Source organism: Simochromis diagramma, unplaced genomic scaffold (genome assembly GCF_900408965.1).
Source record: "Simochromis diagramma unplaced genomic scaffold, fSimDia1.1 OVJJ01000387.1, whole genome shotgun sequence".
Classification (NCBI taxonomy): domain Eukaryota; kingdom Metazoa; phylum Chordata; class Actinopteri; order Cichliformes; family Cichlidae; genus Simochromis; species Simochromis diagramma.
The window spans coordinates 474,912-495,020 of record NW_024387152.1 but is presented as its reverse complement, the minus strand read 5'-3'; the positions used below and the strand labels follow the sequence as shown (position 1 = coordinate 495,020).

At 42.6% G+C, this 20,109-nt stretch overlaps 1 protein-coding gene across 1 annotated transcript in view; it reads right to left on the bottom strand.

The window, feature by feature from the left end:
• Positions 1–20,109, bottom strand: part of LOC120743932 (ERC protein 2-like) — a 152,791-nt gene that overhangs the window by 57,063 nt on the left and 75,619 nt on the right. Inside the window, exons 16-17 of the mRNA XM_040047959.1 lie at positions 16,237–16,368; positions 12,635–12,795 (exon numbers count right to left, since the gene is read on the bottom strand). Coding sequence (XP_039903893.1) covers positions 12,635–12,795; positions 16,237–16,368 — 293 coding nt within the window. The remainder of the gene's footprint in view (positions 1–12,634; positions 12,796–16,236; positions 16,369–20,109) is intronic.

Below are 20,109 nucleotides of genomic sequence, written 5' to 3'. Positions count from 1 at the left end.
AACTGAGTCCTTTTTCTGGCTATGATTACATATAGGAGATTGTGTGTCTGCATGAATGTTCTTTCTTTTTTTACTCCTTTACTATTAAATTATCACTTTGTGGTCAACTCAATGTAATTTTAAGAGTCTGAGGAGTTTAAGTTCATTATAATGTTGCTCTAAACACACGTTGGGCGCCTTATGAGGGCTACATTAAATGTCAAAGATAAAAAGAAATTCAAACCGCATCCACAGTATGCATGCAAGTGTGTGTGCATCCTGTGAGGAGGCAGCTAGTACTGTGTTGTTCTGTGTAGATATGTGATGTTGCTCCATTAACACTGCAAAGTTGTGGATGAGGGTGGGATCTTTTTTTTGGTTTGGGGTCTGTCACCCTCACCCACTACTTAGCTGCTCTTTGTCAAAGCCATTCTGACAATGTGTTCAGGTATAATACAGCCCAAAGAGCTTTCTACAACAATCTGTGTCACGTGTGGATGTCTTCCCTTTCCCCCTGTGAATTCCCTAACACTAAATCTGACTGTTTGACACGGCAGAGAAAATGCAGGTGTGTCTTAAAGAAAAACACGCTGATATACTAGAGAAAGACGGTATTACAGATGGCAAAAGAGCTCAGAAAAGGTTTAAAACATTACTTACAACTAAAAAAAATAAAAAATAAAGGTCTCATTTTAGAGCTATACAGTGATGCATTAACAAACAGCTTTCTTTTTTCCTCTTCCTTTGTCTGAAAAAGGCCTGGAGACCACCTCGGTGCTGCAGAAGATCTGCTGCATGGGTGCAGACACGTGTGCAAACATTGTGACATCTCTCTGCGTCACAGAACAGCAACACTGAAAGAAGGTGAGGAGCATTTTAGCATGCAAGAAAGATATGTTTATTGCTCTTTTATCTGCAGTCATGCAGTCAGACATACCAGGAAATTGCTTAGAAGTTTGGGGAAAATTGGCACGAAAAGCCTGTAACTGACATGTCAGGATGTCTACAGTGCGGTGTGCGTGCAGACACGTGGGCTTGTGTTTCTCTGTATATGTGTATGAAAGCTTTCAGTGTTTATCCCGCTTGGTTCTGTTTTTGCCAATGTGTCCGTGTACACATTCACGAGTTTATCATGCACTGAGCTCCCGGAGTGACATGTCAGGACACTGATGTTAGGAAACTGAGACACTCTGAGTCTGATAAACAAACCATGCCGGGAGGAGGACCTAAACAAAGTTCCGCAATTGCTTTATTACTCAGTGTTTGCCCTAGGTGTCACGTTACTGAGATCTTCAGCACCATAAAAGCGTTCTCTATGGTTCAGGCTTGTGTTAGAGTGTGTGTTTGCTCTGGCAGAGGCTCCCTTGTGACTGGTTATATTGGACATGCTCAAACAAAGCCAAACACACAACAGGAGCCACAAGCAATTAGGCCTGCCATAGTGCATAACTCTCCGAACACCCTCTGATTTCCCCTCACCATCTACTAATTTCCCTCTCTACTTACGCATTTTGCACTACCATCCAACATCCACAACTCACACTAAGAGGTTAGCCTCTGCTACATTTGTGCTCTGCTCCGTGCACTTATCCTCGGTGACATTTGTGGCAACAATACCATTTGCGTTTATGTCGTCTTTCGGCATAAAATGTTAATCTCCGACAGCAGAACACTGCTGACTGGCAAGGAAAGGCTTGTAATGCTAGCAGGCAGTCTAATCCTTCGGATTAATATAAATTAAGATGGTTTAGTTTGAGAGTCAGCGTCTTCATTTCATCCTGCCAAAGAGACATTTGTTTTTACCCAAACTATGACAACAATCCTTCTCCTTCTACTTTCTCTTCTATTGTTTGGTGCAATGTGAAACATTACATGCTTTACGTTTCTGCTACCTAATTCTCAATTCCTTCCTGTATAGTAAACAAGTAAAGTCAGACATAAACTGATGGACATTCATTTTGAATTAGATCCCCTGGAGCCTGAGCAGAGGTTGATATCTCATTGCTTGTGGCTTGGACAGGAGACAAAGTGAAGATCTGTTTCAAATCAATGTAAGAAAAACGGGTAAACTCAATCTTGGTCAACCCCTTTCTCTTTCTGCCCCCAACCCTTGCGCTCCTCTCTCTTTGTCTTCCTGCTCCTCTCTTGCTGTTTTTGGGCGTCTCTTTGGCCTTCCGTCACTAAACACCTCATAAGAGAGACATCACTTTGTGCATGACGACAGGACAAAGAGATGGAACGGTGCTGCGAGTGTGTTTCTTCTACAGAGGCCCCCAAAGAGGTTTCAGCAAGCCTCAATGGCACTCAGAGAATTCCCAATTTAGATCTACGGAAGGATTCCCACAACAGCAAAGACTGTGGTAGACGTACAGCTTCCACAGGAAAAAGGAAAAAGCTAAAAACCTAATTTTAAGACTGACTTGACTGGTGATTTGATTCACGCAGTGCAGTACATGCAGTTTTCAAGCCGCCGTGACCACGGAGATTTAAGTCAATTTAGATAAGGCTTCAAATTAACTCCACAAAAAGGTGACCAAAGGTGAAAGGTACTTCACGATGGCTGCCTAGTCTTGCTCAATGATAGTATGTGTGCTCTTACACATATACTCGCACCAAAGTTGCATTAATTAATTACCATTATTTTAATTCTCATTTATTTCTGAATAGGTCGATATGAATTCCTCGCTGCTTGTCCCGTGTGTGTGTATAAACCTTTTGTAGTGGCTAATGTAGCTCTCCTGTTACATACACACACATGTTCTTTATGGGAAAGCTAATGGAGCCGAGTTCTTCCTGTCTGTGTGATGTGGTTCACTGTCGTTTGATGTGCTCAGGAATCTTGAATAGGAGAGCACCCCGAGCTGATCTTATCACATAAAAGCCCTCGCAATGGAAGAAGACACTCAACTCTGTTTTTTAACTTAATAGAGATCTGGGTCCCTGCTCCTGCATGTGTGTGTGTGTGTGCGTGTAACTGAGCCCTCGTGCACGTGCGCACCATTTCTCTAATTTAATCGAGTGTGTAACCCGAGGCCAAACACACACATTTGATTTCAGTAAATCCTGAACCTGGAGACCTGTGTCAAGAATGGATCGGAGACATGTCAGATACGTCAGTGTGCGTTACTGTGAGTGTGTGTGTGTGTGTGTGTGTGGGAAGGGAGCATAAGAAGCACAGGAAAAACAACAGAGATTTCACTTTTGTTATTTCTTTTTTGATTTTGCATTGAAATTACATCATGTGTGACAAGTGTGTGTGTGTTTAAGATGCACGCATTTGAGCACACCTGTTTTGATGTTCTTGTTGAGTTTTAACCTTTTAAAAACTATGAAGGCTGGTTTTGTGCTCATGTTCTTTGTGTTTGCTTACAGGCTCAAGGCGTAGTCAGTCCATGCCTTAGCTATATTGTCATTTGCCAGATAGTCTGCTCAAGTTCAACTGCACTGACACGCCAAGAGCTGCACTACAGTTTACTCAAGTTTTGAGTTTTATTAAAGTATAAATTTATGAAAAGCACGTAGTCTTCATTCAAAAGACGACAGTGTTAAAAATCCTGCGACCCAGCGGTCACGACTGCTTTAGATCATCATCAAGTACGATTCGAGAGCAGTCGAACTCTTTTTAAGTAGCAAAAAATGCTTCGTCACTCATCCAAGTGACTTCTTCAGTCCTCACCACGTCCGTAAGAACAGAATCAACTCTCTGGAATTTCCTTTCCCGGATGATTGAACGTGCGTCAAGACATCTTTAACTTGCAAAGAAAACTGAAGGATCCATCAAAGGTTTGAACAGGTAAGCTTACCCACAGAGAGAAATGCAAGAAAACCAGCCTAATATTAACGTCATGCTTTCAACAAAGGTCTCACACATCATAATAACTTAAACATGCACAGCCTCTTATGAAGGCATTTATTAGTGCCTCAGTTCTACACACACACACACTGTTAATATTCTGTGTTTCATCAGACTCAAAGCCACGCCATTGTCTTTGCTCAGATCCCCTCCAGTCATTCTTGTCTCTGCAAGATGTTGTTTGTTTAGCGGTGACCAGTCCTGTCTCTACGCAGTCTGTCCGCCCACATTAAGGCCTCTTCTGTCTTATTGATGCGAGCTTTAAAGAGGAAGGACTATACAGATTAAACTGTGGTTGCCATCCTGAATAGATGTGACGCACGTACCAAATAAACTTTGGTTTTTAGGTTTTTTTTTAGTTTTCTTTCTTCATTCTTTCTCTTTTTGCTGGGATTTGTTTTGGGTTTTTTTCTTTGGACAGTAACTGTGATGTTATAAAAATGAGACAAAACGTTTTATTGCAGAGTTGTGAAAGTTAACAGTGTCTGGATGCTTGTGAATGTTAATTTCTTACCACAAACAAATAAGGCAAATGTGGTTTCTTTGCTTTTATAAGATTTGAAGTCTTAGTGGCGGGCTTAAATTCAGCGACCTCCTTTCCCTCAAGGTTTCATTTTTGTTTTCTTCTTTTTTCTCTTTCCACACTTCTTCTTTCATTTCCTCTCCCCTCCTCTGATTTCTTCTTATATTTCTTCTGTCCTTTCTAGTCTTAAACTCTGGATACCCACTGGCCTCGAGAGAACAGTCATGTTTCCAATATGTCTCCATTTAGCAGAAACCAAATGAACAAGAGCAGGGCCAAAACAAGAGCAGGAAAAATCATCACACAGCCACTGGCACAATCTGCTTATCTTTCACTGCTAATAGCTTTCATGCTCATTCCTTCTGTGTGCACACATGCATGCACGTGCGCACATGCACACACACACACACACACACACACACGCAGGGAAATTCATGTATTCACATGTTGTTCTTTAGACAAAAACACATTCAGATCAGTGAGGATACACATGCTCATCCAAACTTGCTTGGGCTGTTTCCTACCTCTGCCGAGAAGTACATAATGATAATTACAGTTTGGGCCTATATCCCTGAATTAACCAGATCAGACACACACACAAGTTCCAGAAATGCCAGGGGCTGCTGTGGTGTATACTGACTGAAGCGCAGTGTTCGAGAAGTCCTGTGCTGGGGAAGTGGTCCGTTCAGCCATTGTTCTCTATTAAAACCTCCTGGGAGCCATCTAAGCAAGACTGAGAGATGTGCAGGGCCAATAAAAACTCCAGTCAGACCAACAAAGAGTCAGAAAGACGACACACTTTGTTAGGGTGTTATTTAACAATACGTTACTGTGACCGAAGAGCACTAGATGAGATCGCGCAGAAGTAAAGCTGCAGACACAAAGTCCTTAATATTGCGCTGTGAGACACTCATACGATAAAGACAGACAGACGTCAGCCAGAGAAGCCGCAGAGGAGAAAAACAGGAGCCCGAGCTCAGGTGTGTGTGCCAACCGCAGAGGCTTGGAGGTGTTTACAGTGTGAATATATGCCAGTAAGCCTCATTGACTCACTTGTGTGGGTATACCAGTTTTTCATGTGCCCATAATGGTAAACCATGAGGGTATTTCACTAAGCCACTCTTTTAAGGGCTGTTTTACAACGCAGCACATTCAACAACATATTACATGCAGCTGCATTTAAAACGGTTTTCTTCCATTCTAAAATCGCTCGCTGCACACTCTCTATTCACTCTCAGTTCATGCTTCCATCTGTCAAACTAAATGCACAGTTGTGTATTAATCTAATTTTAAATTCTAACTGGATTTATGAGCATTTATATCTGCACAAGCACTTCCTCTCTTGACTGCCCTTTCTTCTTTTCATTCCTTGAGCGACCCTGAGGGCAGGACCATTGTTTAGAAGGGCGTCACTGGTCCCCTCTGGGTGCTGTGTCCTGGGCTGCCTCTTTATGGCTGCAAGGCCCGCCTAATCAATTGCCCACTCCTGCGCACACAATTAGTCTTGAGATTTATACAGCCGGGTAAACTTAGGGGTGTTAGTCTCCCTAAGGCCAATCAGCATTCATGGGCTTTCCAGAGAGTTCTCCTTATACGCTGGCCAAACGACACTAATAAGCTTTAAGTGTGTGTGTGCGCGTGCATGCAAGCGTGTGCACGTGTGTTTGCGACTGACACTAATTAGCAGCGCTGGTGCACCTATTTCCTCAGCACCATTTCCTGTGATAGTAATTATTAGGTATGTGTGATAAATTCCAGGCCCTCTTCCACCCGTCCCGAGATAAAACAAGAGAAAAACAGACAAAAAAGAGAGGCGGGAGAACGTTTCATACTCAGAGGAAGTTAAGTAGGTCAGTGTTAAAAGAGCGATGAAGCAAAAGTCGGAAGAGATACTGAAAGAATGATTTTACTCCAGTGGGGAACTCAGTACATAGTTGAAGGCAGTTTCCACATGCAACATTCCCCCATTGGCTCCTTGATGTGGCCTCCCTGTCTTTCCTTATGATTGTCAATCACTGCATTCCTTTTGCATGTGTGTGTGTTTTTTAAATCTTTTTCACTTCTTTTCTTTTCCTAATCACTCCAACTTCAATGTGTCATTTATCAGATTAAGACAACAATTGCGTCTTTCTTTGGAAAGACCCTTCCATCTCTATCAGTTTAACAAAACACGTATATCCACTGTCGACCCTCAGCAGACGTCCTCAGAGTGTCACAGTTCATCACCACTTTTATGAGCCTTCATCTCACTTATGCTTTAACTTAAGGAGACAATGCCGCTTCTCATAGCCACTCCATGGTTCTTGAAACCTCACTGGTACCTCGGCCCAGCAGTTCTCACACTGACGCTTACAGAGAGTGTACATCTGTGCAGCAGCCATGCAAAACTCAAACCAGGGTTTACAAACTGTGCAGAACTTCCAAATCGTATTTAATGGGTAAGTCGGTGCTTGCCAAGCACGCTATCTGACTATAGGCACCAGTAAAATATTAATAAGTAGCGATAAAAAATAACCATAATTGATGTTAAAACAGCCCAACTTGTGGCATGAGCAGATTTGGGTCCAGGAGAAAATGGCTACAAAGATTTAGAGTTAAATATAGTATTCAAACTCTAAGAGTGTTAGCCGAGCAGAGCAGTATCCAACTTGAAAACCTAAATGCGTGAGCAAACTTCACATGTATCTCTGGACTATTTGTTTCCACCCTTGCGGCTCGCATTATAGGATCTAGAAAGAAGTCTCCATTATCTTACTATACCGAACAAGCGACTTGGAAGCATTTCCATGTGATGAAGTCCTCCATTGACAAAACCTCAAAGGACGAGTTGGAGGAGCTGGGTGGAGCCTGCCTAGGCCTTGACATAATAAGACACCTATAGGCTCAACAGCTGACACACACGTCGAAGGTAAACACATGTGTCAGAGGGCACAGGAGCACAGACAGACATGATGAATGGCTGAAGTTCCCACGAGGCGGCGCGCATACAAACTTGCTCAGAGAGGGGAAGGTGATGTGGAGCCAGCCCCTCCTCATCGCTGCAACACAGAGAATCCCATTCACATGCGGCACTGACCCTCCATGTCTCATCATTACCTATCACAACAATGGCGCTATAACGCCACGCGGTAATTGTGCGCATATGGCTGTGCAAATGTGCATAGGTGTGAGCATCCACTTCAAGTTCTTGTGTACAAAATGCCGTGACGTCATATATTTCCGTGAGCTCAGCGTCATTAGCAAAATGATGTCAGCATATGTGAATGTAATTTTTAGAAAAACCACAAAAACATAATATTGCCTATATTGGCTTGCTGAAGATATGAACGTGTAAATGAGGCTTTTCAGTCTAAAGGTGTGTGTGAGTGTGTGCACACGCTGCATTCATTTGTGTGTTCGTTTTTAAGTTTGTGAAAACCCGCGTGTGTGTGTCCAGGTCCCTGGGAGAGATCAGTGAGCAGGGACATGACCTTGCCAGTACAGCTGGTCTCTCTGTGTGTTTAGTCAGTGTAACCATGGCGATGGTGCTATGCAGACAGGATGTCTACATTGGGGATTTTGAAGTCATAACGTCGCTACTGCTCTAAGCTTCATTATGCCATGAGTTACTGTAAGCGGGCAGCAGATGGATATGTGACAGAATGTAATCTGGAGTTATAATTGAGGTCTTGTTATGTTTCCACTGCGTAGAATATTTCATTTGCACTTGAGTGAAGACATGATAAAAGAAATGAGTGGTGGCATTTGACCTGAATTTACTTTTGTATAATCTCACATCATAACTGTTCAGAAGGCTTTCAAGCGTCAAGGACAAATGTGGGTATAATAGGATATAAAAAGCTTAAGGATCTTGTTTGTTATTTTCAGCCTTTCTGTCCAACATGTTATTTAGAACCTTTTTAGAGAAGAAGAAAAAGCAGACAGCTATATTAATGTCATATTTACAACGTCTCTTTATATGTTCATTTAGTTATTAAATTGGATTCTTATAGCAGTTACTGTCACAAAGAAACAGCTATTCAGAGTATATTTTCTCTGTGTTTAATCATTACATTTAAAGCTTTCTATTTAATCTTACTTTAGTAGTTTAGATTTGTGTCCATCAAGCAATACCAGGAAGAAGTAGGAGATCTCTCCCTTAGAGATAGGGTGAGAAGTTCGGCCATCCGGGAGGGGCTCAGAGTAGAGCCGCTGCTCCTCCACATCGAAAGGAGCCAGCTGAGGCGGTTCGGGCATCTGACAAGGATGCCTCCTGGGCGCCTCCTGGGTGAGGTGTTCCGGGCATGTCCCACCGGGAGGAGGCCCCGGGGCAGACCCAGGACACGCTGGAGAGATTATATCTCTCGGCTGGCCTGGGAACACCTTGGTGTTCCCCCGGATAAGCTGGAGGAGGTGGCTGGGGAGAGGGAGGTCTGGGCTTCTCTGCTTAGGCTGCTGCCCCCGCGACCCGGCCCCGGATAAAGCAGATGAAGATGGATGGATGGATGCTCCACATGAAAAGTAAAAATATTTAAAAGGTATGCGTTCTTTGTTTCAGTGTGATGCAGGTGTTTGCTGATATATGTTGTGCTAAAGTTGGCCATTTTACTGCAACAACTGCTCTTCACATGGCTCTTCCAACTCTTTACAGCTATAGTTCAGCTTCACCTTTCTTTCTTCCACCACTCCCTACATCCATCACTCCCTCCATCAATCCCTGGCCCAGCATATCATTCTCCATCATGTACTATTTCCTCCCTAAATCTATGATACAACTTCCTCTTTTCCTCATTCTGTCTTGTAATTTTTTCCTCCATCTCTTAACTTTTCAACTTGCCACTTAGCTACCCCAAAGAAGTTCCGCTTTATCAACTCTGCATCGAAGCTGCCACTGTTTTTCCCCCCTTTCTTTCCACTATCGTCGTTTCCATCACTGAAATGTAAACAGAGATAATATCACCTACATTCCCAAAGTCTATAGAAGGATCAGGTTCAGTAAGCCACTGCGATGTTGTGGCATATATAGTTTTATCCTATTCAGACTATGGAAACATCTCAATGACTAGCTATTCAAAATGTCCAAACACATAATTTCTGTATTGTGCACCTATACCCCATGACCCAAGACTTGTTTAATGACTAGCTCCTCCAGAGGCCATCTGTGTGAGTGTGAGTGTTTGTATGTGTGTGTGAATATTGTACAGTGTGGTGGAAACTCAATCTGGTGTGGGGTGACAGAAGAGACCTGCAGTGTTCTTAAGCATTAAGCATTCAGCTATATAGCTATATCTGTAAAAGGCAAATATGAAAATGCTCTCCCTCTCTCTTTCACACACACACACGCACACGCACACACACACACACACACACACACACACACGATGAACAGGGAAACCCAGAATGCAATGAGAGTATTGAAAATGCTTTTTCCTTCCTTGTCTCTTTCATTAACAGTGTTGAAAAGCCAAGAGTTCTCTACCTCCCTCTGGCTTACACACACACACACAGACACACACACGCACACATATATATGCACACATTAAAGACACACACAGAAAGCTCTCCAATTCATTGGAGACGTGCCTCACATGGTTTGCTTCAGCTGGTCTTCTTGACAAATGCCACATTACAGCAGAGGGAAGGAGAAACTTGGCATGCAATCAAACTTCTCTCATGATTTAAGATTTGAAATGCTTCAGCATGTGCAGTCCCTCCATTCCACTCTCTGCTCCCTCTCATTCCCTCTTTCTGCCCGAATGTTTGCTGCTTTCCCTCTAAAGTGTCTCGCTTGTTACCTCTCTTTCATTGCTCTATCTTTCCTGTTTAGCTTTCCCTCTGCTAACTTGGAGCAGAGCTGTGCTCTGGGAATATGGCCCCTTTTAAAGGAGTAAGCCACAGTTTGTGTAAGTATGTGCATGTCTGCAGACGTGAGTGATTATATGCGAGTTCCACTCAGGCTGTGTGTACGTTCTGCAAGTGTATCTTTGCAGCTTGTTCAGATGTGTGTCAGTCTCACGAAGCTTTGCCCTTTGCAGTTCAACAGTCCTTTAATCCTCATCACCAGTGACCCCTAACCCCTGCTTCTAACCTCTTCACGCACACACACACACACATACACACATAACCGTGTACAACAGACCACACACACACACATGCACATTCATGCCCCTCATGTCCCCTTATCAATGGCACATTTCTAAAGGTCTTACCAATGCAGGCTTGAACAAAAGCTGAAGGTTCTGCTTTGTTGTTTTTGTTGTTCATGTCAGCGAATCATCACAACAACCTTCTTCCTCAGACATATTTCTAATAAAATCAATATAAGCTACCGGACCACTAACTCACTAAAATAATCACATGCTACTTTGCTGAGCATTTTTCTATACTGTACGTAGACCACGCTTTCTGACTTTATCATATGTTATTCATTTCCACTGATAAACATTCCCAGTAATGCTTGGAGGGTGGAAATTGAAACAGACAGGAAGGTGGTTTGTATCAGCAGTGTGTGTGTTTGTGTGTGTGTATGAAGATAGACAGGCAAAGGGCACCCTGCTGTCAGTAGTCAGAAATACCCTATACAGCTATATGTACATGAGATATGTGTGGTCTGAAGAGCTGAAGCCACAGTAGGCTTTAACAATTGTGTTTTCAATACATACAGAATGTGCCAGCCTTCTCTTTTGTACTGCACCGAGTAGCTGACATTAAAGGCATTTCTCCGCAGCACATGACAAGCAGATATGTGGTTCCATGCTCCTTCAATCAGAGCGCTCAAAGCAAACGCACATGTAGCCAAGCCACTTGCAGATCACTGAACTCACTCACACATCCATACACAACCACTGACATACACTCACACATGGAAATGCAAACAGTTCTACACATCCTCCTCCTAAGCTTCCTTCTGCTCTAACTCCCTCTGTGTCACAAAGACACACGAAGCAAGAGCTGCACACAAATCTAAGACTACACCACCTGTCCTCAATAAACTGAACTTTTCACGAGGCACCTCTGGACAACGGCTGATCCTGCTTCAGAATACACCTCAGAGCTGATGTCTATATCACACTCAAACACGAACGCATATGTGAACAGGTGAGCAGATAAATGTGCCTAATACAATATTAGACACAGGTTTATGAGCTGCAGTGAAAAAAAATGCTGCTATTTTTACAAATGTTCTTGATAAAACAGTGAGTAAATCATGCCAGTGCCCATCATACCATGCCAAAAAAAGAAAATCTACTTTTATGGGCTGTCAGTCACTTGCACTCACACTTTTAGTGTACTTTTATCCCCCCTTTGGAGGCAGCTGTGGCTCAGGAGGTACAGCAGGTCGTCTACCAATCGGAGGGTTAGTGGTTCGATCCTCCAACTTGCATGTCAAAGTATCCTTGGACAATATACTTAACCAAGAGTTCCCCTGAATGCATTTATTATAGTGTTTGTGAACATTAAGTTAGTGCTTATGCACAGAAAAGGGCTTTTGTATGAATGGGTGAATGAGGTTTGTAGCAAGAAAGTGTTTAAACTGAGTAGAAAAGTGTAGTATCGCTCACTACCAGTCGATATGGTAGCTCCGTGTCAACACGTGGGGTACTGGGGCAATAATTTAATTTTAAAAATGCATAATTAAGAAATTACTATGTAACTGAAAACATTAACTTGGGATCAGCAATTTATACTTGAGATACATTTGAATGGCATTTATGTAATAGTGTAATGGAGCCAAAAACAAAGATTAGAGGGCAGTGGTTTAATTCCAGACTCTCCCAGTCTGCATGCTGATGTGTTCCCTGACTCAATACTGAACCCCAAACTGCCTCAGATGCATCAAATCACATGATTTTTAAAAAAGTAAAACATTTGATAATTAACTTCTTACAACTGAAATTATTCACACAGTCCTGATGTTTCAGGGAAATAATGTTAAAAATGGTGTCCAGTGCTGTGACTTCTTACCTAAAAACATGGTGTATTTCTAAAGTAGTAATACAGCATGACTCAAATTTTTACCCCTCTGTTAGCATCTTATTACTAAAATATCCAGTGCTACTCATTTTACTACACATCTTGCACTGCAAGAACGTTGCCTTTAACTTTAACCTAAACAATAAGCACATGAAAATGGCACGTTTCTAATATTGTGACCTAAACCACAACACTAACCACTTTGTAAAGACAGATGTTTGGGCCGACAGCTGTACTTAATTCAGTTAAACTTCAACTAAAAGCTACCTAATGTAACTGAAAGTGAGTGCGGTATATGTAGACATGTAGGTGACTGCGACACTCACTTCATCTCCAGAATCTCCTCCAGCTGCTTTCGTCTCTCCTGTCGCAGACTGTTCAGATGTCCGTCTCTTTCATGCAGCGACTGCTGAGTGGAGGACAGACGCAGTTTTGTGGCGTCCAGCTCCTGGCGCGTCTTCTCCAAAGCTCCCATCAGCTCCTCCAGCTATTCAGTGGAAGACAAAGAAGGAAGGTGGTATAAACACACTAGAGGACCCACATTGATCCGTTCTTAATTATAAGATAAGTTTATAATAATACAAAGAAACATATCTATTCTGCACTTATGCATGCACACTCACACACAGAAGTGAGCATGCTAAAGTAATTTGATATAGGACAAGTTATCTGCTGTCTGTGTGTGTGTCAAGAACGTGTGTTGGACTGCTAAAAGATGACATAAAATGACAGCCTAAACATTGAAAATCAATGGCCAGCTGACATTTAGGAGCAGGAGAAATTACTCGGGGTCACAGGTTAGCTGAGTGATTGTTCTGACCCTCTCCTCTCAACCCTCGCCTTTCACTTATCATATTCTCAAGTGCAGTTGTGCTTTAGAGCTGAGGATAATGATCAACCTCTTGACTGCATCCTCTGTATCTGCACACACGTGTGTGTCTGACAGGATATGACCTCAGGGCGTCATTAGACAGGAAGTGTCTAATTGTCTAACAGCTAGCACTTCACAATAGGATGCAGTATTACTCAAGCATGTACAGATGTAAATGTAAAACAACAGGAAGATACATTTATCATTGTTTAGTTTTGATGAGCTGCTAATTTGTATACAGGGCAAAAAAAATCTAAAGTTTGCAAGAAAAAAAGGAGAAAGAAAAAAAGTAGAGAAAAGGATTATTGGGGAAAACCACTGCATGGGGTAGGACATGAGAAAAAGGAATGGGCCTCTTTTATGAAGGAGCCAAATGGTTCACACATTTTCAGGACAGTTTCCATCTCCTCCAGTTTTCTAGGTGTGTTTCACAGATGTCAGCTTACGTGCTCACTCTTCATGAATATCACACGCTGAATACGAGAAGAAAAAAGCAAAGGGAGTGCGGAGCGCTGAAACTTAAACAGCACGGTTGGAAAATGACGACTTTCAGTCAAAACTTCTTCAAAATGTAACAAAATATTCAATATATTCAATAAAATACACCCCATAGCTCTGCCAAGAACAATTGACCTCAGTAGTTTCTAGCTGTTAATAGACCGAGTAACGTCAAAATATGCAAGTCTCCAAACTTACACCATTTTAATATTCACTGTTTGATTCCAGGATCGAGTGCATACAAAGCCAATCTCTTCTTCTTGAAAGCCAAGGGTCACACACACAGCTCCACTTACACCCACCACATGCCTATCAACCCTCATGCACCAACTTTTCCCTTCCCAGTCCCTTATTAGTACACCACCCAGGCTAGCCCTCACTTCACAATCACATCATTAATAAGGAATACAATGCATTTTAGTGAAATTAGGGACCTAATCAGCTTAGCAGTGAGCCTGTGCGTGCTAATTTAGCTCAACTTCAAGGCAAAGCCCCCCAGCCAGGCTAAGGCCTTCTAAGGCTGGCCCAAAGCCCCTTTAGTTGATAAGCTGATTGAGGGCTCAGAGGTAAGGGCCAAATCCCTCTTGTCCGTTTGCGTTGTGTTGCTGGTTCAAAGGCCTAGTTCAAACGCCACAGAGGGGAGAGCAAAACAGCAGAAATCAAGGACAAGAGAGAGAGCGCAGAGATAATTGCGTGAGACAACTTAAGAAGGCAGATGGGAACACGCAAGGCTCGGGACAGTGGCTGGACAGCAGAGATGATTGTATGAGAAAGACGAGAGGCAGAGGGAGTGAGAGACTTAGAAAACAAGGGTGTGAAAAAAAGTGACCCAGGGCATTACCCATGCTCCATTTCAGCAGGTCAGGCTGATGGAAGACTTTCAGCGCATTACACATCATGAGACTGATTACTCTGGGACAGAGGGGAGAAGAAAGAAGAAAATCAAGCAAAGAGTGAGGAGAGGAGGGGTGAGAATGTGAGTTTGGCAGGGCGGGCTGAAGCAGTGCCAGAGTCAGGTGATGTTTCAAAGGAACTGGTTCCTCTCTAAGTTGCTCCACGCACTCTTTTCCAGTCTCCGAGGCAAGACTGGTGATTGACTGACAACTGTCTAGTTTGAAAATGATGGCATGCTGAACCGCTCCCGTCTTATGTGGTAACGTTATTTTGGCTGACAAAGCTCACTCCTTTGACAGCGAACAGTGAGCATCGGTGACTGAGCACCTTGAGCACTCGGGCAGCTTTCCTTGTGTCAACAGTGTGGCTGTAACTCTATTCTAGTTCAGCTCGTGTCAAGTTCAGTCGCTAGTATGACCACACGCTGGCTCGGTATGTTTTCTATGCGTAGGGTTTGGATTGACTTATAATAAAGGCTTGTGACTATGGCTCGTGGGGTCAATGAATGTTAATGTGTCATCAGCTAGAAAAGGCTTTTCCTGAATCTTTGGGTAATCTCAGGTCACAGCTGAATCATTTACTTCTATGCGTGCAAAAAGTCCCTCAGACATAAATATACTTTTCTGACTTTGCAGTGAATCAGAATATTGTTTGATAAACACAGTATCCATGCTGAATGCAAGTCAAGCGTGCAAAAGTACAGAAATTGTGAAAAGAAGGGAGAAAAAAAACAAAAAAAAAACAAGCCGCAGTTAGCGTTGGCGCTCGCAAAATTTTCTAAACTGAGTTTGACCTTCTCTTACTTTGCTGCTCCGGCCTCTCTTCATCTTTTAAACTCTCCCAGGAAGCACACGTGTGTGTTTGAGGCAATATAGCCGCCATTCTGCCTCAAAATGCTGGTTCTTGTTTTAACCGCCGATTGCTCTCATGTTACTTGTGGCACTCATAAGTAATGCGAGGTCATTCTCATTCAAATGCATGCTCACACCGAGAGGAAACACACTCCCTTGCCTTATTTCTCTTTCCCACCGCAGACACACCTACGTACACACACACACACACACACGTAAACTTTTTTGGGGCCTGCTCAAAGTTGTAGACGGACCAGCAGGCAGCCAGAAAGGCAGCCAGATAAGCAGGACATGTGGTTAAAAGGGGCAACCTGTGCTCCATCAAGTCTCCAGCTTTGTCAGTCACTCTGCTTACAGAGACATAAACTCACAACATCTCAAACGCATGCTTACATTTTCAAAGATGCAAAGTTAACAAGAGAAAACGAAAGGAGGCCACTGGAATTTTTTCTCCTTTTTTTAGTTTGAAATTTCAGTCAAGAAGAATAAAATAAACAAAAGAGTGTTTAGAGAATAAAAAGTAAATTAAGAAGAAAAAGCAATAACAGAGAGGAAACAAAAGGCAACTACCCATTTGGTAATAATGATATAATGGTCTGCCTGCAGCTACATTTTGAACCACATGGAGGCGCAGTTAAGTTTTGTTTTTTGCAGTGGTCCTGAAGTCCTGAATGATCTGATCAACTGATCACAGAGTTTAAAAGGTACACAAGGAAACCTGTGTGGAGACCCTCGAGACTATCTGTGTGCATGCGTGCGAGTAAATGTATATGGTGGTATGGCGCCCGATACGCGTGCGCTACGCCAGGTAAACCTGTCTCTGGGCCTGAACCCGGGCAGCCTCCTCCTGTGCCCAGAGAGCCTCCCTATGTGCAGAGGTGTTCATGCTTTCTCTCAGTGCCCTCTCCAGCTCCATGATCCGCTCAGCTGTGTCCCGCATGGCATCCTGGGAAGCCAAAAGAGGAAGCTAGGGGCATGAAGATTTAAGGGGAGGGGTTTTGGAAGCAAAGCAGCAAAAAGCAGGAAGATGAATGTTTTTTCAGTGTAGTTTGTTCTTAAATGTTCAAACGATTTGGTGCACAGATCATCTGCATTCACACTGCACTGTTTGGCCCTTTGCAAAAAAAAAATCATTCTAGCTAAATCAGAAATGAAAGAAAAGAAAAACAAATCCTGCAGCTAGAGAAGCAAACAGACTTCCCACATGAAGAATTAGACACAGCCGAGACACAAGAGAGAGATAAGTAGGGCAGAAAGAGTTTCTAAGTGCTGTGACCTTTGCTGCCATCCATGTGAGTGTGAGAATCTGTAGGTGTGGAGTAGACTGCGTGCATTTACATGCAGTTCGTGTGTGGCCTTTCACACCTATGGTGAGTGGAAGAAAAGGATCCGCTTCCACCCTGGTTGATGGAACTGTGAAAGAAAACACTGGACAGAAATAATAAACCCTCTGATTCTCCATCTCGCCGCCTTTCTTTTTGTGTCAACTTTCTCTGCAGCACCGAAAGCGTTGACTCACTTTCTAGTTCACACGTTCACACTTTTCTGGGAGCACTACAGAAGCTTTGTGGACACGTGGACGAGGAAACAGTTTCCAGTGATTTTAAATGGTTAAACTAATGAACTGATGAAACAAACATAAACTTCACACTAAACCCCAGATCTGATGATGTGAATTATAGAATTACAATCAAATTCTGGTTTGAACTCATATCAAACAATGAGCCTTTAACTATTACGGAAACATATAGTCCCATAATTCTCTGTAGAGTCACAGTGACACAAGATGACAATAAGAAGGGTATGTAAGAAAGAACAATTAATGGCAACACGCTACACAATCTGTCCATTAGGAGCAACAAAAGTGTCACAAACCCGATATACTCATGCCTTACATCTACATGTAAAATATAAATGTGAACGAGGTATGTGAAAAGCAATAAGCACTGTTGAGTAATAGGGATGGCCGGAGGCTCTCTAGGAAACAGAGAAAAGTGAGAATAAGTCTGGCTGACTGCTGTTAAAATGATATTTCATCTCAGAAATAGATGCTACATGTTTGTGAAAGTGAATATAATCTTTGAAAGAGTGGCATCAGCCAGCTTTAGCTGCCCTGTAAATGTGCACATGTCTCATGTCTGACAGGGATGTAGAAAATATTTTGTATTACAAGAGAAATCGCTTGTGATGGATTCCACACATGTAGTGAAAGTCATTTTATGAGACAGCGCCAGGAACACACAAGTTGCACATGAATAGCTTATTAAGTGCCTCCAATAAATACTAAAGAAGAGGAAATAAGTATAAGGTTGGTACAATTATCAGCCCATCAGTGCAGGAGGCTAACTCACTGAGCGAGTCAGTGGTGCAGACTAAAACTGCAGCAACAGGATTATCCGTAAGTGTGATGAAAACAGCGCCAAGCCATCCGAATCACAAGTGGATACTTGTGGCACGTTGCGTCGGCATGGCACAGCTGGAGGTGAGCGACAAACACCCACACGCACACACAGAGCCAGGCCGAGTGCGTCAACGGTCCGAAACTGTAATTGGATGTGATAGACAAGCGGTAACTCGATGCACCAGAATCAACAAGTACTGGTCTGACCCCACCCAACAGACAGAAACACGCACACACACACCCCACTGAGATGGGGCTGCCACTGCTGGACCCCTGAGTGTAACCTAACCAGAGAGCTGTGTCTGCCCCTGTATGAATGTGCACTACAAATGTGTCTGTGCATACATGTTTGCTTTAAGTTTTATTAGTAACACGAGAATATCGCTGGCTTTCAAGACTACAAAGAATGGGGAAAAATAGGGCAAGAAGATACAAAAGCTCAGAGAAGAGGGAGAAAAGTAAAGATAATTGCCTCTGCAGCACCAATCATCACCTAACTCCCACAGGAAGGATCATTATGGCTCTGGTCTGTTCTGGCTTGATGAAGGGATTACGATCACTTACATAAACGAGCGGAGAGTGAGAGAATGCACATTTCCAGCAGCTGTGCACCTATGATCAGACATCTGTCTCAGTCTTTATGAACTGTTGTGTTTCATAATTTAAAATATGCTAAATATGTGTGCAGGGCCAGACATCTCATAAGTAATTTAGGTCCAGTTTACAGACTCTGGGAACAATCTTTTTTTCTTCACATTTCCCCCTAAATCAAAAAACACAAGAAGAAGAAACCTTCCTTGCTATAATTCACTTTCAAAAACAGGTGAGCACCGAGGGTTGCTGATGCCTCTCAGTTACAGATAAAAGAGAAATAAAAGGCCGTGTGAAGGTCTGAGGAGAACACTTCCGATGTGTTTTCTCTGTGTTTGTTAAGTGCAGCGTGGCGCGATGGAGACAATGGAGCAAAGAGATGTTATCGCTCCATCCCACATAAACTCTTCTGGCAAGATTGGGAGAGTTTGTTTGTGTGTGTTTACCCTTGGAGCGTGCTGTGTTCCTGATGGAGCCAGAGATAAGAGAGAGACAGAGCAGTGGAAAGAGAAAGGAAGAGGCCACAACCAGCCTCACCGCTGAGCACACACAATATACAGATTGTATATTGTGTGTGCATAGCCAGTGAATATTTGATCTAATGTAACCTGACTTCAACATTTCAATGTTTTATTGGTATGCCTTTGTTGCATTTTTAACAAATTCCTCCTATATTTACCTCAAAATTTATTCCATTAAATTGCTGACTGTTAGCTGACGTCTAAGAAACTTAAGTCTTATTCATGTTGGATCGATGTCCGAGTTATAAATTTCTTCTGAAACCTGCCCCAAAAATGGGGAAACGTTTTTCTTCAACTTAACTGCGCAATCGAATTGACTAAAATGTGGTGCACATGTGAAATCACTGTTAAAGTGGATTTTGCAATAACTCATAAGGATCAAAGGACTCTTTGACGTCAGACGGTCTGGAGACAGAAATATCTATATTATAAACTGTTCTAATGGAGTTTGTGTGAATTTTATGTTCATTTTAAAACAAGTCTAAGACTCTACAGCCGCCTTTGTGGTTCAGTGAGACTATATCCTCAAAGCTTAAGCACAACATTGTTTTGGACTACATGTTAGCTTTGGCATAATCAAGACTGTCAAAGCTAGCATGCTCGTTTGTAACCGCACTATTGTTTGCCATGATTGTCCTTCTAGGTTAATGACATAGTGACAGTTATTAATGCCCAGAAATAGGTTGATGGGAATGTTTTCAATGACGTGTATTAGAATTGAGGTTTTGCTGAAGGAGTTACCAACATGATTAAAATCATCTTGAGGAGACAAATGTGTGCCAAATTCATGAGATTTCATCCAGTGAACATTTAACTTTGAACCGCAAATGTTAAAAAGATGCAAAAGTTTGTTGTGGAAGAAGCTGGTAGATCATCAAAGTTAGGGTTTAAGCACTAAGTATAGTGGATGTCTGTATCGAGTTTCATGGCAATCCACTGAATAGTTCTCTAAATATCAAGATTAACCGAGAAAGCTTTAGAGCCATGCCGCTGGCACGGCTAAAAATCTGTGTTGAGACATGAAAGGAGTTAACGTTATAAAGCACGCATGGATAAGTGAAAGTATGCAAGAATGTTATGTAAGATGTCAGCACAAAAGGAATTACAGTCCAGTGAAAAAAAGAGCTTTCACAGGACACCATGTAGTGCTGTGGAAAACTAAGTACACCCACAG